Source organism: Ascaphus truei, chromosome 7 (assembly GCF_040206685.1).
Source record: "Ascaphus truei isolate aAscTru1 chromosome 7, aAscTru1.hap1, whole genome shotgun sequence".
Taxonomy (NCBI): domain Eukaryota; kingdom Metazoa; phylum Chordata; class Amphibia; order Anura; family Ascaphidae; genus Ascaphus; species Ascaphus truei.
In genome coordinates, this window is record NC_134489.1 from 8,242,124 (window position 1) to 8,265,555 (window position 23,432).

The 23,432-nt window shown below is 43.9% G+C and overlaps 1 protein-coding gene across 1 annotated transcript in view; it reads left to right on the forward strand.

The window, feature by feature from the left end:
• Positions 1-552: 552 nt before the first annotated feature.
• LOC142498611 (cytochrome P450 2G1-like) overlaps positions 553-23,432 on the forward strand; it is a 32,985-nt gene continuing 10,105 nt past the window's right edge. Inside the window, exons 1-6 of the mRNA XM_075606816.1 lie at positions 553-785; positions 7,565-7,727; positions 8,994-9,143; positions 15,906-16,066; positions 21,385-21,561; positions 22,039-22,180. Of these exons, the coding sequence (XP_075462931.1) occupies positions 606-785; positions 7,565-7,727; positions 8,994-9,143; positions 15,906-16,066; positions 21,385-21,561; positions 22,039-22,180 (973 nt within the window). The 5' untranslated portion in view covers positions 553-605. The remainder of the gene's footprint in view (positions 786-7,564; positions 7,728-8,993; positions 9,144-15,905; positions 16,067-21,384; positions 21,562-22,038; positions 22,181-23,432) is intronic.

The following is a 23,432-nucleotide window of genomic DNA, read 5'->3' on the forward strand; positions in this document are numbered from 1 at the left end:
CATTTTTATTTTCATTGTTAGTTAAAGGGGCAGTTTTCCATGCATGTTTATTGTTTTCTTTCTGACAGGTTTTATTTCTCCATACTGTACAATGCAGTCTTGGTTTTCACCCCTCTATGCGATTTCCCTGATCACAATATTGTTTGTATTTTTTTTAATGTTTGCTTTAATTCTAAATCATTAACCCAAATCCAATATAATATGGCTCCTACAGCTCTGTCACTTAGGCCAGGATTCACCAATCTGCCAGTTAAGTAAATAGCAGTTACCACCAGACTGAGGTGAGAGTTGAATTATAAAACTACAGTATACTGCAGGCTTTGGGTCTTTTTACATTTTTATTGTATGTCATGTTGGGTGAACTGTCCTATAATGTACTTTAGATTAATGTGTAATGTGAGCCTTGTTGATCTCCCAAACATGATCTGACCTTCCCTCAACCTATTGTCTCTTTAGCACAATTTACAGATCTAACAAGTTGCCAAACAGCTCAAGTGAACTTTGGATACTTTAATGATAATTTTTGGACAGTACCTACAGTATATATATACAGTATATGTCACACACCACAGACAGAAGAGCTGGATGCTTTAACTCAAGAGAACATGGATATAACGGGGCTCGGGACCGTTGTCCTGGCGGTGGTGATATCATGTATGCTAATCTATTCAACATGGAGTACAATGTATAGGAACCGTAATCTCCCCCCAGGTCCAACTCCCCTACCTGTGATTGGAAACTTGCTGCAGATCAAAAGAGGGAGGTTGGTGAAGTCTCTGATGGATGTAAGTAATTTACCTACATGTTTCCAGTTCTGATTTCAATTTTAATCTAAACAAAGCTAAAACGAGGTGGATAATGTGACTTTTGATTTTACAGTATATGAAGGGGACCCATGTTTGTGGATATGAATCCTTTCTTGCAGAGGGCGTTGTGGGAAGAAATTCTATGGAGACATATGATTTTTACGAAGGGGGATCCCATGAAAATCTATGGGGACAAATCCTTCTTATAGAGGGGAATATCAGGAAGGTCCTTGGGACAAATAATTTCTTGTTGAAGGGGATCCTATGAAAGTAAAATCACTTCTAGATGAGTAGGATAACCAAGAATATACATATACAATCTTGGTTGTCTCACTCGTCTAGAAGTGATTTTACTTTATTTGAGTGTCTCTCGTACTGTGCCGGTATATTGGATCTCTAGGGATCCTCACAGACTTTAACTATTTACCCTTTATAGCGCACCACACCTGCCTCTGCTGAGGCTTTTTATTCAATGTGCTGCCATTCTCTCTTTTTCCTTTTTTTTTAGTCCTGTGCATTTTGGGGAAATAAGATGCAAATAAACGTACAATTAAGAAGTATAGGGTAGTTATAAATATTATACTGTAATGGAGGCCTGCACAACATACGGCCGCGATTCATCCCTCCTCCCTCCCTCTCCTTCCCAGCCCCCTCCCTCTCCCTCCCAGCCCCCTCCCTCTCCCTCCCAGCCCCCTCCCTCTCTCTCCCCGCCCCCGGGTTTTGTGGTGCGTGGGGCAGCAGCATGAGGAGGATGTGGCAGCTGTGTTTTTTTTTCAATAGCAGGCTCCCGGGGAGGTCAGAGCATGCCGGGGGCGGGGCTTAGTACCGGGGAGAGGATGTGCTGAGCTGATCTAAGAGAGGTGTGTGTGTGTGTGAGAAAAACGGGCTGGTGGGGGGTGGGTGTGAAAAACGGGCTGGTTGGGGAGTGGGCTGCTGACATGTGAGGGGGGGTGGGCTGCTGACATGTGAGGGGGGTGGGCTGCTGACATGTGAGGGGGGGCTGCTGACATGTGAGGGGGGTCTGCTGACATGTGAGGGGGGCTGCTGACATGTGAGGGGGGGCTGGGCTGCTGACGTGAGGGGCAGGGGGTGGGAAGTGATGTGAGGTGCAGGGGAGGGAGAGTGATGTGAGGTGCAGGGGGGAGAGAGTGATGTGAGGTGCAGGGGGGGAGATACTGATGTGAGTTGCAGGGGGGGGAGAGAGTGATGTGAGTTGCAGGGGGAGGGTGAGAGTGATGTGAGTTGCAGGGGGAGGGTGTGATGTGAGTTGCAGGGGGGAGATTGTGTCATATTGAGGGGAGGGGGAAAGAGTGTCATATTGAGGGGAAGGAGAAAGGGTGTCATATTGAGGGGAGGGGGAGAGTGTCATATTGAGGGGAGGGGGAGAGTGTCATATTGAGGGGAGGGGGAGAGTCATATTGAGGGGAGGGGGAGAGTCATATTGAGGGGAGGGGGAGAGTGTCATATTGAGGGGAGGGGGAGAGAGTGTCATATTGAGGGAAGAGAGACATGGGGGGATGCTGACTTGTGGGGGGGATGCTGACATGGAATGGGCTGGGGGGATGTGGAGGGGGGTATTGTATTTTTGATGTGGAGGGGGGTATTGTGTGTTTTATGTGGAGGGGGTATTGTGTTTGATGTGGAGGGGGAATTGTGTGTGTGAGGGGGAGAGATGGGGGTATGAGAGATAGATGGGGAGTATCGTAAAGATTGATAGTGAGGGGTTCTGGGGGAGATATGAGGTTGATGATGATGATGATGATGATGATGATGATGATGATGAGAGGTGCTGGAGGAGAGATGATGATGATTTAACCCGTGCGGCCCAGATTTTTTTTCCTTGGAGCAGTTCGGCCCTTCTTACTTTACGAGTTGGGCAGGCCTGCTGTAATGTATATAGAACGGGAAGGAAAATCTATGGATCTATAAACCTAAAACTGTATAGGGTGCTGTGTGATTAAAATACAATGTGAGCATTTCTATAAAATAACATATAACACAGAAAGCTGCTTATTATTGAAATAATGTTTTACGCTTTATACAGATGTAGCAAGATTTACTGTCTCTGGAGCCACGGCTTGGGAAAAAAAAGTTGTGGCTCTTGAGGCATTGTCTGCTGAGGTCTCTCTATGGGGGTCCATGCCTCCAGATCAGATTCCCCCACTGTGCTAATCCTCCTGCTCCAGGGCAACCAGGGTCGGAGAGAAAGAAAAACGGAGCACCAAATCCAAACCTGGCAATGCCAGAAAAAGGTTCAAGGATGCGTTCCCATAAATAAAAGCTTATTTTAATGGACCAGAAACCAAAAACAACCACACCAACGCGTTTCAGACTATCTCTAGTCCTTTATCAAGGTGAATAACTACTTACCCTCCTGGAGTGTCATTTATACCTGAGAGGGGACCTAGCACGCCAATCGCCAATACTTCTGCATATGTCACGTGTCGAGGCCGTTCCACGTCATTACGCATGGTCGCATCATAATACATATGCAAATCAAGTCCGACAGCAAGGGGGGTGCGGCATTATTATGATGCGACCATGCGTAATGACGTGGAATGGCCTCGACACGTCACATATGCGGAAGTATTGGCGATTGGCGTGCTAGGTCCCCTCTCAGGTATAAATGACACTCCAGGAGGGTAAGTAGTTATTCACCTTGATAAAGGACTAGAGATAGTCTGAAACGCGTTGGTGTGGTTGTTTTTGGTTTCTGATCCATTAAAATAAGCTTTTATTTATGGGAACGCATCCTTGAACCTTTTTCTGGCATTGCCAGGTTTGGATTTGGTGCTCCGTTTTTCTTTCTCTCCTACTCTATACATCCATCTACAGGCGGAGGCACAGTTAACCCGTGGGATCCTGGACAATTTGGACTTACTCTTCATCGTGGATATTCATTCCCATGTGAGTCCTTTCCAAGTTACCCATATTTTGTTCTGGATTTATTATTATTGTTTTCCTATATTAACAGATGCTCATTTACTGGTCACCGGAAGGTGCTTTATTATAATTATATCCTTACTGCTTTGCCTTGTGGGATTATACTGTGCCAGTACGCATCTTTTGGAATCATCAAATATATGCCTTCGTTGGGTTAATTCCATTCTAAAAGACTTTATTTACATCCAGTATTGCTGTTTATTTTGAGCACCATACAATGTTTTTTTCTATTCCGATGATGGAAACATTAAGCTTTGCTAATGTTTCTTTGTTAATGTACATCTGTATCTAAAATAAGTGGATTGGGGTTCTGCAAACCATACATTTGAAAGTGGCACACAAGATAAAAAGGGTCAATTTTTACCATGTATATCTTTCTTTTTTATCGACCTCAATTGAAATAGTACCTAATGATCCATTTCATAGAGAAATCAATGACAATATCTACACAAATGGGTGCTAAACTTTAGTATACCTTTAGTCTCATGGGAGTAAAGGTGTGCTAAATCTTAGCACCATTTTGTGAATCTGGGCCATTGTGAGGGAGCATTGACCAGCAGATCGTGTGTGTTTGTCTGATGTGAGAAAATGGGCACACTGAACATTTGGTGGCAGATGTTCCACTAGAATATGTAAAAAAAAGAAATTTAAAAAAATGTGAAAATATATATGAGTCATTTTCAACAAGTGTGTTGTGGCACCCAATGGCATTAGCATAATCCAGAGATGGTGCCTCCCTATATTGTAGAGCAAGTTACATGTTAGAAGGCTACACATAAATATAACTCCCCTCTAACCGGAAAAATACTACATCTAAGTTTATATTTTTTTTAAATAAAGAACATTGTCTTTACAAGTATTATTTAGAAAAGCTATTACAGAGAAAGCTATGTCAAGAAAGGAATAAGGGTGTCACCTAAATTATGAAAATAAGGCAGGAGACAATGGTGTTTGCTAAATCTAGTGCTGCTTGACAAGTCTGCATTTGTAGACCCTGAAAATAAGATGTTCTGATAACCACTATCCAATATTTACTGCTGGCTGAAAGTACCTGCTTCTCTCTTTCCACTTGCAGTGTATGTACTTGTAGACATGTATCCCCCTGGCTACTAATCTGCCCTGCCTAACACATAAGCCCTGGTACCAGTGCAGGCAGTGTTGGGGTTAAATCTATGCCCTGCTGTAGTAAGCAGCTTCCTTGAGTGATAGGGGGGATGGCCTGTGGCCAAGTTGCCATCCACCTGGGGCTGCGACCTGAAGACCCGTCCCTGGTAATTGTGGGAGAGGCAGTTGAGAATTGAAAGTTGGGAGTTGTCAGTCAGTTCTCCCCTCTCCCCTCAAGGGAGTGCAGTGCTGTTCTATCCCCTCCCGCAGAGGAGGGGGAGCTGTTACCCCCTACTCCACCAGGGAGTAGGGGAGCAATGGATAGACCTTTGATGCCTCAAGTGTTTATTCCAGGGACCAGAGGAAATGCATTGTTGATTGTGTACGGCTGTACTCAATAAAGACCAGTTGCTGTTTTTATAATCCTGCCTGTGACTGCAGTTTATCAGAGGGAGTGCAAGATGGTTTTCCTGCAGGAACTGCACCAACTCTGCTCGGGCCTGCTTGAAATGGAGGCACTGCACCAAGAAAGAGCTGAGAATATCCTGAAAGTCTGTCCTGTCTTCTCCACTACCATCGGCAGACACTCAGCAATCCTCTAAGCCTCACGGTATAGCACAATGAGAGTTAAGGTAACAGGGAAATCTCCCTTGGGGTGTGGGAACACCTGTTACATCTGGAGGCGCTGTTGAGATCATAATTAGGACAGGCTTTAACAGTAAGAGAAAGGAGGTACGCTCCTGTTATGTACAAGGGGGGGCCAAGGTGTAGTGTCCCAGGGGACTCTTGGCCAGCAAGGGACCAACTTCCATGCAAGTGGAACTGCAGCCTGTGCTGCTCCCTAATATGTTCCAAGTCATGCCAAATTGAAAGGTGCTTGTTGAAAACCCCCGTATCAAGGCCATTTTCAGAGGACTGTTGTGTAGGGCTCCTGGGGGTATTTTGGGATCCTGGGGACCAAAAAACTTCAGAAGGGGACTATGGCATCACTGGTCCAACCACTAGTAATTCTGTTCAAAGTATGGAGGGTAGTGTCTGAGGAGGGGCGCTTGACCTCAGGCTGCCTAGAACCTCAGTTTGAGGAACTGCAGCAAATACTTAAGCAGTCCCCAGCACAGGAAGCCGCTCTATCTGAACTGTCCACATATGTGTAGAATCCCGGTGGGTGGGGGGCTCTCGATGATCAGGTGCTACAGCAAGTAAAAGAGTGGATCCTCCCAAAGCGGCAGGACCGCATGGGGAGGTTTGCAAAATTACAAGCTTTCTGTTGCAAAATTGTGCTTGGTTCAGCGGTGAAAACGAATCTCCGCCCACTAAGGGCTGGGTTCGGAGTGAAAGCAAAGCCGTGCCCACCTGCTGTGAGTGGCTTGGCGTGAAAGGGAAGCCACACCTATCTACAATGTGCCGGTGCTCCTGGATCCACCAGGGGGAGGAGGCAAGTAATGTTTTGTCACCATTAGAGATGTAGCCAGCGGTGAGCTACTGCACCCTCAGCTGTGCGTGGTGAGTCAGCAGATCAGGAGCTAACTACGACCTATTCCTGTTTGAACCATCCCTATTATGGCTGAGTGTGCAATCTCACAATATACCCTGCCAGAAGGCTTCCTGCTTGTGAGACTAAAGGGGAAAGACTTCCTACAGTGCATCTGCTCCATCTGTGACTTTCCTGGGGGAGAGGTGAGCCTTGAGTCAAGGTGTAAGAGGTACGGGACACCCATCTTAAGCCCAAGGTGGGCTACCACTCGCACTGAGCCCCACAGAGATGGCACGGTCCTACCTACACCCGCACGAACATGGACTCAGTGAGGTTGCTAATTGCGAAACGCGTTTGATGAATTTTGGCCAGTGTGAGCCACCGTACTCCTAGAAACTGGCAACTGATGAATCAACTAACCCCTGACCAACCTCTGAGACGCTGCGCAAACCGGACCCTGTTAGGCACGGAATCTGAAGGCACAAACTAGGCTGTGTGAAGCCTGAGATAGCCACTGTGAAGCAGGGACACAGAGGCACACGGGAGCAGCTGAGTCAACAACCACGGAGCAACCCATTAGCCACAATGCAGAGGGACAGACATGGGAGAGCTAGACTGGAGCGGAGGAACACAAGGCTGGAAAGCAATTCACCAATGCCTTTTTAACAGTCGTTTGTGAGTGCATCCACTTTTATTTACTTACTGTATTGTTATTAAAATGTATTATGCCATGTCCGTTTTTCTCTACTCTTTATAAGTTACTTTGCTGGGGAATGCTGCACCCTCAACTTTAGTGTGGAGATGCACATACAAGTTTGAGTTTTTTTTATGTTAGTAAGGTGCTGCAGTAGTTTAAGGACACAGACAGATATTACACTCTGTTCTGTGTTGTTTGTGTGTCTGTTTGTTTTCTCCCACATATATCTGCTTGGAATGGTGAACTGAGCCCATGCGCTGGAGGACTTCCCCTTTTCTTTACAAATTGCTTTGGAGGTGTTGGAATCACCTCCCTGGACTCTGGCAGCAGGACTTTTCAGACACTAGGACTACTGCATATTAATATATATTTTATTTGTATACATTGTATTATTGTGGATCTTGGTGGTTGGTTGGCGCTACTTTCTCTATGTTTATACATATACATACTGATCAATGTTATCATTGCAAAAGCAGTGGAGTCTTAAATAAGAGACACTATGATGTCATGAAAGTAAAACCCATTATTTTACCTTTACAGCTGTCGGAGAAGTACGGCTCAGTGTACACTTTATACTTCGGGTCACGTCCTGTTATTATTCTCTGTGGCTACCAAGCAGTGAAAGAAGCCCTCATTGATCAAGGAGACGAGTTCAGTGGCAGAGGAAGGCTGCCTACACTGGACAGAATTATCCAGGGATATGGTGAGAAACCTGTGTACATTACATTCTCTCTAGCGGTACTGTAATGTACATCCCACTCTCTCCCACCACTTCAATTCCAGTCTTACTGTATTAGGATCACCCATTTCCTTCATATGCTTGCCCTCAGAGCCATAACCTCACATATTCCTATTTTCTCAATTATTCATCCACTAATTCTAAAGCAAGAGTTTCCGCAACATTTTATATTAAAGAGAATATTTTTTTTTCAAACTTGTGTGGCTTCTTCTTTTGCTTTTTCTAACAAAAACATTTTTCTAACTGGCATGCTGTTTGCCTCTAAGGGCCTCATGCAGAGAGCAGCGCTATTTAAAATCTCGCCATTTCCCGGAGAAAATCGCGCAAAAAACAGCTGAAAATGGCGAGGTAGGAAAAACGCGCCATTTTTTTTTTTCTATTTGAAAATCTCGCCGCGCGGCTGGCGAGAAACTACATCTCGCCAGTCTGAAAAATATCCGAATTCAGAAAGGCGCGCTCGCCATCTAGTGGCTGTTTTTGGCGCGATTTTCTTCAATTTTCTCCGCCAACTAAAGTTGGCAAGAAGCAGGAGCTCGCCGGCTATAGGGAAAAATATAAAAATGCGCGATTTTTTTTTTCCCTTTCAGCTACGCGCATCTCCTCATTTACAATTCTCCACATGCAGTAATGCTAAAAATTGCGGATTTCGCCCATTTCTGCATATGGAGAATAAAACTCTCCATTAAACCTACTTTTTATTCCCCTCTCCAATTTTAAATAGCGCTGCTCTCTGCATGAGGCCCTAAGTTAAATGTTCTCTTTGTTCTGTTTACTTCATTTTTTTTTCAATTATTTTGCTTTAGTAAAACAAAAAAGGCAACTCCAATGCATTCTGTAGCTAGTTATGTGCAAAACAGTCACACTTACCTTTAATGTAATGTTTCTTTTTACAGACTACAGTACTTATCTGTAGTAGGTTTTACACTTTCTGACTTCCATGATTTGCTAGAAACCCAAAGCAGAATTAAATAGTGTGGTGATTCTCTTGGAAAGGAAGCCTCTCACAAGAGTCAACAACTCTACAGTACATGCAGCATTGTCAACATACTGTAATTCTGTACTTTAAGATTTCAATAAATTCCTTGGCTTTAAAATCTGATCCCTGCATGTTCTGGTTTTCATTAGTCTCATTGGAAAACAAGTTAATGATGACAGGAATAAAGGTTGTTAATACTACTGTACATATACATGACATGCTCCAGGATACAGTACTGAATGTTTGTTTTACAGGGGTTATTTTTAGCAGTGGTGAGCGCTGGAAGCAGCTGCGATGCTTTTCTCTTTTGACCCTGAGGAATTTCGGGATGGGGAAAAGGAGTATTGAGGAGAGGATCCAGGAGGAGGCTCTACGACTGGTAGAGGAGCTCAAGACATATAAACGTATGAATAAGACTGTCTAGTGTTAGGCTTTCATGTAGATTTGTTATACAGGTGCGCCGACGAGTATTCTAAAACTTGCCTTAAACTTGCCTTGGAAAATCTAGGGCTATCAGTTTGAATGGGACTGCCAGGGACCCCCGCTGTTAATCCGATGGGCCATTAGTCTGTCTGCAGAAATGTCACTGAAATGTTGCAGCATGTACCCAGCATGTACCCAGCATGTACCCAGGAAGTACCCAGGATGTACCTGGGTCTTGTTGGTGCTTGCCCCAGATTTGTTTTAGAATACTCGTTGGCACTACAATAGGTTGTGAGATCTTCTAGGGCAGCGGTGCGCAAACTGGGTGGCACGCCCCCCACGGGGTGTGCTAGATTTTCTGGTGGAGCGTGGCAGTTAAAGAGGCCCTGCGCTCTCCCCCCAGGCATTTAAATTAAATGCCGGGGGACCGTGCGAGGCCCTCTATAACCCACTTAACTTCCTGTATCGCGTCGTCCTGGTAACCCAGCGTCAAATGACGCTGCGAGGTCATGTGACATCATGTTACCATGGCAACGTGACATCACATGACCCTGCGCGTTGACCCTGGGGTTGAGCATGGGGGGGGGGGCACGAGGCGCCGAGGAGAGCCGGCATGGGTGCGCACCAGGAAAAGTTTTCGCACCCCTGTTCTAAGGGAACAACATTAGAGTTCTTCATAGATGTATACAGAACTTTCCAAAACCTCATAGGTTTCTTCTTCAAGGTGCGTTCGGCTCTCAAAATATGTATGTTTTATCAGTCAAGAAGGTATAAGGACTTTATAAGAAATTCTACATTACGTATCATCTTTGTAATGTTTCTAACTGCCTTGGAAAGAAATGTACAGTATGACCACATCTAATGTCTGTGATACCTTTATAATTGACAACATTTTACAGTGACAGCCTTCTCATTTCATCAAGTTATAAATAACAACAAGCATTTATGAAATGTTATGAATCACTAGATCCATTATTTTCTCTTAAGACCTGAAACTGGATGATTAGCCCCTAGGGTGCCATTATGACATGGAATGTCTTGACACAAGTCTTCTTGGGAGAAATCGTTCAATCCAAGAGGTGAACGTGATCGGAAGAGAAGTGGAGCATCCTCCACTTCTGTTATCATCACCATGTAATCGCTTCCCCAAGTGATTATGTTCTTGGAAGATCGGTGGCACCCTAAGGGTTTATTTTATTTGAGTCCAACAATACCAAATGTATGACTAGAACATTGAATGTCCCTTTTTTTTTCTTCTTCAATGTTTGGGGTTTTCCCACTGAATTTTAGAAATATCCACTATAAACTTATTAGCCCTTGAATAGTGCTTTCCGTGCGATAGCGCCATATCGGTGGTATCGGAGTTAAAAGAGTAAAGTTCATTATTTGAAACCTGCTAATGAGAGAAGGTTAGTTCCTAAATGTTTGTTGTAGAGGTTGTTAGTCTATTAACAAAAAGTACTGTGTCACAGACAATACATGAGAGACACATCTTTCTATATATTTGACTGTCGCAATACATCCAGTTAAGGCCGTGATTACACTAAAAAAAAAACACAGAGCGATGCCGCGCAGGGAAAAAGAAATTACATTGCTACCATCATAGTGATTATACCAATGGCGACAGCCGCGCAGCACCGTACTGCAAAGTGACAGATTGGAGAGGAGACAGAGGATTTTGTTTTGGGCAGGTGACCGCTGCGTCACATGAATGGTTCAGCCAATGAGGGCGAACTGCTCATGGCCCCGCCTCCGCCACGCCTCCCTGTCTCTGCTTTTCAGTTTCCCTGCTATAATCAAGATGCTGCTCGGCGGCAGCACAGAGTGACGTCACCAGATTACACTGCCACCCACCGGCATCTGGTATAATCTCAGCCTTACATACCAGTTATGCAATATGTTTGCCAAAGAGTAGAGAAGTGTGAAACAAGCATGTGTTCTTTAAACTCTTGCACTTGAATAAAGAAGAACAAAGGAGAAAATTACAGAAACGGCCAAAAAAGTGCAGTAGGGAAGCATATATTTTGGAGACAAAGAAGTGCTAGAACATTAGTCATGATCTGAAGGTGGGGGTTGGGAGGCTCAAGGGGAAATGTGACAAAGTAATTCTTCATTGAAAATGTGGTGTATTAATAGAACAGCTTCCCAGCTGAGGTGGTAGAGAAGGGCCCTTCAATTAATCCTCTACAGTAGCACAGTAGCACAGTAACACATTTACACAGTAACACAGTAGCACAGTAGCACAGTAGCACAGTAGCACAGTAGCACAGTGACACAGTAGCACAGTAGCACAGTGACACAGTAGCACAGTAGCACAGTAGCACAGTAGCACAGTAGCACAGTAGCACAGTAGCACAGTAACACAGTAGCACAGTGACACAGTAGCACAGTAGCACAGTAGCACAGTAACACAGTAGCACAGTAGCACAGTAGCACAGTAGCACAGTAGCACAGTCATGTACACATTACAATTCATCCATTTATCTGCAAACGAAGAAACAGAATCCATGAAATTGAAACAAAACTTCCGCGATATGCGCAGGTGCCTGGGGCGATTGGCCGCGTTCATGCTGCGTGGGGAACAGCAGAGAACTTAAAACATCACTGGAACTTTTTGAACTTTTTGAACCCAAACGTTTTAGAGAAATTAACCACACTTTTTCCTGTGAAACGTGTGAAATGGCACTCCTGACACTTTTTCTTAATGTTTTTTTTCTAAGTAAAAGTGAATTTCAAATGTGAAAGTAACAAAATTGAGCAAAAATGCTATGTTCATTGACTTTTTAGCACCACCCAAACGTTTTGCAAACTTTTTGGATCAAAGTAAATTTTTTCACGAATTTAAAAGGGTGACATTTGTCAAGTTGTATTAAGCCCTCTAAAAATGTGTCCATATCTATCAAAGAGAAAATGCAATCTTTTTCATAGCTGTATAAGGGAGGCACCATTGCAAACATAGCTCAGAGCTGCTTAACCAATCTAATTCTAAAGACGAGAAATTCATTTGGGGTACAAAATCTATAAAAAAAATTAAATTAAAAAAAAAAACAGATACAGAGTTCTTATCCACATATTCAGAGAATTCATAATGTTCGGTGCATCAACTGGGTGCTCCAGTTTCCCCCCAAAAAAACCTTCATTTTGTTCATACAGAAATCAAAAAGATAGCAGTATATAAAAGATAAAATACACTCGCGCACACACGCATATGTACAGTGTATATTAATTTCTGGATTAATAAAATTAAGATTTCGTGGGGAAACTGGTGCACCCATCCTCTTTTCTCTGTTTCTTTGTCAATAACTGTAGTTAGAAAACATGCTGAATTAGATTATTTTAAAGTCAACAATCAAGCCAATGTAGGTAACTTAAATAGAATGTAAAGTAAACCTTTGCCAATCCCAATGTAAAATAAAGGATGGAATATTATTGCATTAACCCTAATATTTGCCACTTGCGGTCCAATGTCGGACCGGGTGGAGGGAGGAGGGAGTAAAGCTGAAAGCTGTAAGCTGTGGAGTGTGGAGAGAGGCGCCCGCAGCACATCCCCCGCATTCTCCATGCACCGCACTGATGCGCCCATGAGCCGATGCGTCCCCCCCTAGGCCGATCCGCCCCCCCCCTGCGCCGATCCATCCCCCCCTGCGCCGATCCGTCCACCCCCACAGCCGAGTGCCGATGCGCCCACCCCCAAAGCCCTGCACTGCTCCGCCCACCCCCAAAGCCCTGCACCGCTCCGCCCACCCCCAAAGTCCTGCGCCGATCTGACCACCCCCAAAGTCCTGCGCCGATCTGACCACCCCCCCAGCCCTGCGCCGATCCGACCACCCCTCCAACTTTGCGCCGATCCCTGCAGGCAGCCCCACGATAACTCCCAGCAGCTGACACCGGAGTAATGGGAGTAGGGGGCTGTGAGTGTGGTGTGTGTGCGGTGTGTGTGTGTGGTGTGTGTGTGGCATGTGTGTGGTGTGTGTGTGGTATGTGTGTGTGGTGTCAGTGTGCTGTGTGTGCAGTGAGTGTGCTGTGTGTGCAGTGAGTGTGTGTGTGTGTGTGTGCAGTGTGTGTGTGTGTGTGTGTGTGCAGTGTGTGTGTGTGCAGTGAGTGTGTACAGTGTGTGTGTAGTGAGTGTGTGCGTAGTTAGTGTGTGCGCAGTGAGTGTGTGCGTGTGCAGTGTGTGCGTGCGTGCAGTGTGTGCAGTGAGTGTAGTGTGCGCAGCGAGTGTAGTGCACGCAGTGCGTGCAGTGTGAAGTGCGTGCAGTGAGTGTAGTGCGCGCAGTGAGTATAGTGCGTGCAGTGAGTGTAGTGCATGCAGTGTGTGCAGTGAGTGTGCAGTGAGTGTAGTGTGCGCAGTGAGTGTAGTGTGCACAGCGAGTATGGTGTGCGCAGCGAGTGTAGTGTGCGCAGCGAGTGTTGTGCGCACAGCGAGTGTAGTGTGCGAAGTGTGCGCAGTGAGTGTAGTGCGCGCAGTGAGTGTCGTGCGGGCAGCGCGTGTCATGTGGGCAGTGAGTGTAGTGTGCACAGTGTGCTGTGAGTGTGCGCTGAGAGTGTGTGCAGTGTGTGTGCAAAAAAACAACAAAAAAAGCTGTATGTGTTTTTTTTCCCTGAAATTTTAATTAGACCTACTGGCGCACTTAATGAAAATTAATTGGACCGCAAAGGGTTAAACCGCCAAGATGTTCTGAAGTTTGGAATGATATCTGTAATCAGATCCCCTCAGTTGGCACTTTGGAATATGTGTGTCAAAGGAGGAAAAGTAATTCATGCATCTATACATGGGAACAAACTATTATATCACAAAGGAGGTTAATTACTAAAGTCTCCCAGCTGCCAAAATTGGGCATAGTCTGTGCAAAAGAAATGCATTATCAAAGGAAACAGTCCCATAGCTTTCAATGGTATTCCTTTTCTGTGATAAATATGGCTTGTTTTTTTTACACTGGTTTTCCCCTACATTTGTAGCTGGCAGACATTAGCATGTAGACCCCAAAGGGGGTCTTTTCTAAAGTTTTGTGGTTGCAGAACAGGGGGGGGAGAAACAGATTTATTTTAGAAAAACTACATTGGTATTCCTATTCTCGATCGCCAGCTGAAGATGCCACACAGGGGGGGAGACGAAGTGTTGTAAACACGAAACGCGTTGGACTGAGGGCGCATTCATCTTTCTCCATATTGGAAGTATTTATGCTACCATTTGTAAGCCTTAATATTGTCTTTGGGCATTTGGACATTAGCGGGACTTCAATCTCCCCCACGCAGTGACTCACTCGCGTGCGACACTGATCCTACGCTGACGCCGCCCGATGACGTCACGGATGTGCGTCTAGCATTTTAGGAGTGAGCAGCTGATGGTGAGGCTTCTCGTTGCGGTGGACAGAGCCGGAATATCTCCCCCCCCCCCCCCTGTGTGGCATCTACAGCTGGCGATCGAGAGGTTAACTGCAGGTGATGAGACTTCCCATTGTGGTGTTCGGAACCGGAGCGGTTTCTTCATCTGTAACAGCAGTTCCCCTGTGGTGACGACCGCTGAGTCTGCATCCTGACGGTCTATAGCTGTTCCACGAGATCTGCGGGAAGCAAGCCAACCTAGAAGTCCCCGATCCTGAGCACAGATTGGTAACATGTCCATAACATGTTCTGCTTAATCTAACCATATCGATGTACATGTGATACTTACCAGTTTATTAATACAATTTTGTTTATATATTGCACAATGAGGTTTTTTGCACTGTCTCTTTTTTTGTTTTTGCACTAGTTTGGTTATGGAGCGGTACCACGAGCGCAGCAGCATAACCTCCTTTATTGTAAACAGGTTACTCTTTTTTAAACACTTATATCACTAAGAGCACATTAACACAATTTTTTGAGCGCAGATCACTTTTTTTCTTTATGACTAAGCATCTAGCATGAAATTAACTGCAGCAGGGTGGTCTGTGTCACATTAAGGCTCTGTGGGGGCTTCTGTACATTTGATCTGCTGTAATACACTCTACCACAACGTTTCTAAACTAGTGGTCTGCAAAGGAAATCAAAGCTGATTAGCATAGAAACAAGAGGATCATAAATATTCTAAAAGGTTAAAGATTCTACGGGCATCTGAGCCTCCCAACAGGTAGCGTAGTACTGTACAGACTGGGTAAGCCCAATGCACTACATCTGCTCTCAAGTTAATGTGTTTATGGAAGTTTATTCCACCAAATGAAATAGGAAATACATAAGTTAGTTTCCAGTTATCCAATATTTTTCCAATGATAGACTGGTTTGGAGAAATGTTCATCAGTAAATCATTTTACCCTGTCTACCCTCAACATATGTAAATATGAAAATATTAATTACGGTACGGTAGTTACATTAGCAGCAGTTTGCAATACCATGTAATAAACCAGCATGAGACTTCTACACAGATGCAGTGTGTACACAAGATTTCAAGACCTTGCACGTGTCTGCATCAGTCATACAGACTATAATAAAAACTCTGTTGTTCCACTACACCATCAATAAACCTACACATTTTAGGACCAATAAAGCTGCTAAAACTTTGCACTGTAACATGGGTTGTCAACTAAACTTCACTATTACAAGTCAGAACTTTTCAATGAAAACATTAATTATTTTGATCCAGAATTCACAACTCTCACTTATTTGGGTCTGCAGACTTTGACAGCAATGTACCATATGACTAATCTAAGACTGTAATCTCATTCCATTATCTTGCAAAAAGAAGTAACATTTTCTCTCCACTCCAGAGTCACCAGTCAATCCCACTAATATCTTCGTCCAGGCTGTCTCCAATGTCATCTGCTCTGTTGTCTTTGGGAACCGGTACGAGTACGATGACGTGAAGTTTCTGAAGCTGCTCAATATGTTTAATGAAACCTTCATTCTTATGAGCTCCACCTGGGGACAGGTAAAAGGCTTTAGATTTCTAGATAAGGGGGAGGCTGCACCAGGTCTCCTGCTCAACAAAGCTTTTAAATAACCCAAAATATCATATATTCTAAAAAAAATGTAATGCACCAACGTAGCAAATCTGAATGAAGTGTAACGGGCACCCCCTGTCACGGTAGACCAGGTCTTACCAACACATTAATACCGGGATTCTGGATTGACCACAACAAGGAAGGCAAAACAAATGTGTAATTTATTTATATTCAGACAAAAACAAATCTTCACAATTACACTGGATAAAACATTTACTGGGATGGGGAAACTTAATCAAATGTCCATGGAACGAATGACTTAGCAACAAAGTCTCTGGACACCCTGCACGCATGCAAGTGGGTGCGCGATTTGAGTCGTGCGCCAATCCTTGGCTAGGGGCGCAACTTGCCACCCCTATATCTCCGCTGAAAGGAATAATTTCGTAAAGTCCTTACAGGATTCTTTCGGGAATCCCCAGCTCAAACGAATTCTGGAAGAGGGGTGCAAATCTCTGTTACGGTGTCGTTAACTCCTCATACTCCGGAACCGCTGACGCTGTAACTTGGACATTTCTTGGTTGATCTTAGATGAATCTTAGATGCAACTGATGAGGATGGGGCTGCAGGCATTCTTATAGGGTTAGAAGCCCTATCCCTAACATACACAGCCAATCCACCTGTGGGAACAATTTTTCCCACATATCCCAGGCTTGCCAGTAGCTTAAAAAAAGGGCAGAAGTTGCTTCCCGGGTTGCACAGAGCATGTGCTAACTTGACACCTAAGTTGCTTAGCATACCGGGCCCAACCCCTTACCTGGTGACAGTAAGTCTGGCGTTTGGCTACCAAGTGTGAAGTGCCCATACTTTTCACTGGTATCTGATTCTTAGCAATATCCCGGCCACCCTAACACCTAGGGTCTCTGAGGCTTTTCAACTCCGGACTTCTCTAGACACTGGGGCACCAACTTAGCAGGGTGCCCTTTGAAATACGAAAAAATATAGTGTGTGGTGCACAGCAACAAGACCAGGTCATGTGGCAAATAAAAAACGTATGTTTATTTAAACTGCATTAAAAAACGGTAAGAGTACAACACTCCTACGCGTTTCGTGCTTTTGGCACTTTATCAAGGAGTTACCTCTGTATACACTATGGATGTGCAAGGTAATAGCATTTGAGCTCCTACAAAACCCTATATAATGTATATGCTGTAAGAGACGTGTTCAGAGGTATGCAATGGAGACTGTTTTAAGGTGAAATTAAAATAAGGCTTTATGGCATCTGTCACTTTAAACACAGCAAACATGTAAATCAGCAAACAAAATCCGCTCCACTTTGGAGTATATATACTGTGCACTTGTAGTCCAGCTCTCTTTAACTGCGTGGTTACGATTCATCGGCCCAAATCATAGGGACATTTATATATATATATATATATATATATATAGACATGGATAACAGTCTTATAAGAAGAGTCTTATCTGTCTCTTGTAAGGGAAGGCTTCTTTGTTCTCCTGGTGTCCACACCTTTGTGCGATAAGGCAATGTCAGGATGCAGGTTTAGAAGTACTTTCTCCTGTGTCTTGCTGGCAGCGTGCTGCAGTCTCTTTTAGCAGGCTCCAGACGTCGGTGTTCCCTCTGCCAGTCTCATCTGTGAGACTCAGGACTCTTCTCTTTCTGTCTCCTTGTTCAGCTCACATGTGTGCTCAGGAGTCTCTCCTTCCTGTCACAGGAGGAGCCTTTTCTCTAACAAACCTCCAATCAGCCAGGTGCTGGTCAATTAACCAGCACACTCCTGGTTTAGAGGCAAGTTTACTGAACAGGGATAAATCCCCTGTTACATATGCCCTTTGAAGTACATAGATGAAAAATCCCTCAGCTCAATAATCCATAACATATGGGCATTGTGACAGGGTGAATGAACGTCACCAGCCATATACCTGGCAAACCTATGTTTAGGCTTGCAGTGCAGCAGTGACGAGGTTAAGGTTCCATTGAGAAGGGCTGCTTAATTAGTCTGACCCCAGCTGCATAATCAAGGTGTTTCAAAACCACCAGGCTGTACACACATGCAAGCTAGCGGGTCAGGAGACTGAAAGGCTGAAGAGATTACTGCTATAAGGTCTGTTTTGCAAAATACATGTTTGATGAACTATCTGTGTCCTGCATGCTGAAGAGAAGCTGCCTTGTTTCTATGCTGAAGAGAAGCTATTTTGTTTTTGTATGCTGAAGAGAAGCTATTTTGTTTTTTTGTGTTGTATTTTTTGTAAGGCTCAATAAATAAGCCTTATCAAGAGAACCTGCGTGTGTGATTGCATGTACCCTGCAACAGTCATGTTAATGGATTCCTTGCCAAGCTGACAGGAGAGGGTTCCTGCCTGTACATTTAAAACACCATTGAAATACAGTTTATTTTTATACGTATGTTCTGTATGTGCAACAAATATAAAACTCATATGGGTTCATGGTACTCTGTTAACCAGCTTGTAATGGACGTGCTCGCCACAAACTGGGAACGGACCATGGAGCTGAGGGGGGGATGTGAACACACCGACCTTAGACCATGAAGCCAGTTCAGGATTGCGCAGTTCGTAGTCATTCGTAGCCGGTTCCAGGTTGGAGAAGAAAGTGTAATCCATAGACACGTCAGGGTTGGAGACGGTAGAGTAGTCGATTTCCAGGCTGGAGTTCGGCAACAGTAAGTCAGGTGCACACCGCTCCAGCGTAGCAGCTGAAGCACAGGAATGGCCTCTGCACGAGGAGCGGGATCGGCCCATAATATTGTCTCTGCAAGGGGAGAATGAAAGTCTCAGGAACAAGGCAAGGCTGACACTTGGGATCCAGTGTTTCAGCACAGGAACCAGGAAGCAGACCTCTGCCTGGGGTGAATGCAGCAGGTCTCAGGAACAAGGCAAGGCTAGTACTGGGGATCCAGCGCTTCAGCACAGCATGCAGACCTCTGCCAGGAGGGAATGCAGCAGGTCTCAGGAACAAGGTAAGGCTAAGGCACGGTAGCTTGTGGCAAACACAGTTACATCCAAGTACAACTTAGACTATGCTCAGCAATTAGTCAAAGGGGGAGGCCAGTATAAGAAGGGCAGATAGCCAATCCCAAGACAGGGTTGTGTGGGAATTCCTCCAATGCCAGAGCAGAGAGACAGAGCTGCAGTGATTGCAAGCACAAGTGATAGTGTTTCCAAATCCAAGGGAAGGTTTGTCTGAGAGCACACCAACTCTGCAAGAGTGAGCTCCAGCCAAAACCGGGAACAGATTCCGCCCATAGCTACACTCCAAAAATTAGAGTACTAGCCCTTTCCTAGTTCAAGTTATCCACTTAATTGAAGGGGCTGTGTGATGTGGGTTGCGGTTTGACCTTTAATCGGTCTGGGTTACAAGCCGGCATACAATGTATCCGTCCTGGCTTTGATTGGTAACCGCAGACGCGCGCCACCACTTCACCTCAAGTGGATAACGAGTCAGCCGGATATATTGTAGCAAGAAGGTACTTCAGCTAGTCCGCAGACCACTTATTCAATTGACTTTGCGATTTTGACCCCCTTTGACCCCCTTTGGGTTTTTAACCCCTTCAGTCCCAACAAGGTTTAGGGTTAACCAGCTGGGCATAATAACTTTATTATTGGCCTGGTTAACCCCTCCACCACCACACCCCATGGCTACTAAATCTACCCTATGGACTGGCAGTAAACCCTGGTGTTCACAGGTCTGCCAGTAGTTATCATGGGGTTTTCCCCCTTCATCCTTTGGGATGATTTTTTTCTATCAGACTTTAGTGCATTAGGCCCAAAGTCGGGTGCCAATGTACTGATTTTATCACAGCTTTGTGAGTCGGCCCCTAAGTCTCCTATAAGTTTGCATGCCACATAGTCTATGTTCATAAAAAATAAAGAGACAAACTGGAAGATTTCAGCTTTTATTAAATGTAAAAAAAGTATTACAAGTTAGGACTTGCCATTACTGTTACCATTTGCTATTTGGTTTAAAATCTAGTGTCATTTTTTTAATAGCTGCTTGAGGTTTCACTTCACTTTATATACAGGTAGAATTAAGAGAAGAGACCTTAGCCGTTTTTTTTTTAAATTGTTGTACTAAAACTGCAGAAGCTGCCTCTTAACAGCATGTCAAATATGGCCTTTAGATTGGAAGCGCTATGGAACAAGGAATTCCTTCTCCCAATGTTTACTTATTTTAGATCTTATTTACTAAGAGCAGTACTTACATGGTTGGCATGCAATATAATGATATACATTAAAAAAAATACTTAGCAGCCTAAATAATGACAATGAACTTTCTGCACAGTGAAATTCTGTCTTGATGTATGTAACAGTGTTTCCCCTCTCCCCCCCCCCCCCCCCCATCGCAAATCGGGGCCATTACTGGGTATTTGTGGTGCATACCTGCTGGTAACAAGAGGACTGACTCGTCCGCAGTAACCTTGGGACACAGGAACAGGCTTCTGGGGTCCAGACCCAACGTAATACATAGCAGTGCAACGCCTCCATCTGCCGTAGGCTCCAGGGGTATGGAGGCGATCTCCCATGGTAGAACTGTAACTCTCCCCCCAGTTAGATCACACATCAGGCAGGAGGTATATTGCTAAACAGGAACAGGTTTATTACTACTCTTAGTGCAGTAATACAGGTACTCAGCAGTCACCTGCCGGATCACAGTCTCTTATCTCAACTATCACCGGAGATAGTCCTTGGACAGTCACTACGGGCCTAGGGCACCCGCAGCCATTCTAGCTCTTCCCCACCTCCCTAGCTTAGGCAGAGGTATAGTCACTCTACTCCTCCCCGGAAGGAAGAGCACATGGGAAGGCCCCAATCTCAAGCTCCCAGTAATGACCTGCCTTCCTCATGGGGAAGGACAACAACACTAACTTTATGGCGGTCCAAAGTTTTACCTATGGTGGCAAAACATGTATGAACCCAGAAATTACTTTATTTTTAACAGGATGTAGAACACAACAGTAAAGCCGGATGTCAATTTAATGAACTTTTCATAATAACAAAGTGGCAAAAAGACAGAGTTGCGGCATCTAACAAACAGCATGACAAATTGATACAGTGACATAGAGAAGCCAATTTCCCACTGTCTGTTCTTTTTACCACTTGGTGACATAAAGACCCAGTGATTACTGGGATCCCTTAGTTTTTCTCTAGCACCACAGCATTATTTATTCAGTTTAAATTACTATTTGCACATTTAAAACCACATGTATCACAGAATCAATTATCTAATTACTTTTATACTGTTTGAATCACCCATAATTGTTGACTTTATCAGCTGCAAGACATGATGCCATCGATAATAAACCATGTCCCGGGACCTCATCAGAAAATAGATAAACTCTTAGCAAACCTGCTTGAGTTTATTTCCGAAACAGTGAAGGTGAACCAGGACACGTTGGATCCCAGCTCACCCAGAGACTACATTGACTGCTTCCTCATAAAAATGCAGCAGGTATTTATAACTTGAACAATGTGCCTCTCATCCTCACACATTTTATCTTCTCACTAATCATACCCTTTTGTACAGTACAGTATACAGTACATCATGCATTTAAAATAAAGACTATACAGAATATGTGGTCCGGTTCAAACTGATGAGCCCATAAAGACAGAATCGCTACATTGAGTGGGTTTGTTGATTTTTCTTAATTTTGAATGTACAGTACAAGCTGTGAATTTTTCAATGTTATTTAAAGTGCTTTACAAATACAAGATTACACATTAAATCATGATGCATAAATTGTTATGTAAAGTATGTAATGTAATACTATTTTATTTGAAACACAACTAACAACATTTATATACAGTATCTGATTATTTGTTAGTGTTTCCTATAGAATATTTCTCACCATCTTCAAGAGAATGACGGTTCTGTAATTGTTTCGATTATTTAGTTAACCTATCAATTGATTTTTTATTGTGTTCTCAGGACAAACAGAATGCAACTTCTGAATTCACCATGAAGAACCTGTTAATGTCGGTTCTCACCTTATTCTTTGCTGGGACTGAGACCGTCAGCAGCACCTTGAGACATGGGTTCCTCATCCTTCTAAAATACCGTGAGATACAAGGTATAGGGGCTCACGCAGAGAGAAACGTTAAAAAAGTTTAAAATGGCTGTAAAATAGCCACAGATTTGCCGTTAGTGAAGGTGTTATGCAGAGAACGTCGTTAACTCATTTCGGCAAAAAACTGCAAATTGCCAACTTTTCCTGGCTATTTGAAACTCGCCATACTAATGCACATATTGGCGTGTTCCAGCGATTCGGAGCTTCTGGAATACCACGCTATATTAGCATGGCGAGTTTCAGGTTCTCGCCACGAGTTTGGCAAGTTTTACAGCTCTGAAAAATTTTCAGAGCACTTTTAAAAATCGCGCCATTTTCTCCCGAGTTTAAGGATTTCTGGCTAGTTTTTTCGCCAGAAGATGGCGCTATTTCCTTATCTATGCTCTGCATGAGCCCCATAGTGTATAAAAAAAAAAATGCAGAGGCAGTAGAATGCTTCTCAAGGCTTTGACCATGACTCTGCCTTCATTGCAACCTTATACAAGTACCAAGAGCGTAATAACATGTGTGGTTTTATCTTACACCTACCATAATGGAGCATGAGCAAACTCAGAGGTTTTAAATCAGTGAAAAAACCTATTGAGCTCTTCACAAGTATATGTTGACGCTAGAACACAGTAAAATATTAACTCAACTCCTTAATCTTATTTACGTAAAATTGTTATTGCTGTACCTCTCCATATCCCACCAAGAGGGAATAATCAATTCTTCAACAATGTAGTAGCCCTGATGAAGAGTGAGGTCTGGTAAGCTTGTATTCCACTCAATTCAAAATGTGCCTGTTAAATAATTAAAAGGTGTCACACCCTGCAACCAACGTACACTACTCCAGGTCCAATTCCTTACAACACTTGCTGTGTACCATCTTATTATGGAAATCACAATGGTACCTAACAGAAAGACAACATAAATCCTTTCAACAGTAATAGTATGGTTTCCAACCTTTTTTTTGTTTAAGGAACCCTATAAATTCTGCAGAATCCCAGCCTCTCTAATAGCTGTCTGAGATCAGATGCATTATAAATTATTTTGTATTTGGTACCATTTACAAGTGACCTGAAAATGTGAAGAAGCCATTTAGGGAGGCCCGGGGACCCCAAGTGTTCCTAGGAACCCTGGTTGAAAAACACTGAGTTATACACTGCTCCCCACAATCAATGAAAAGTGATCTTTATCACTATCTTGAGTAAACACTTCTTGCAGGATTTCTTTTAGGTTATCTTTGGCTATAATCCTTTTAGTGTAGTACCATCCT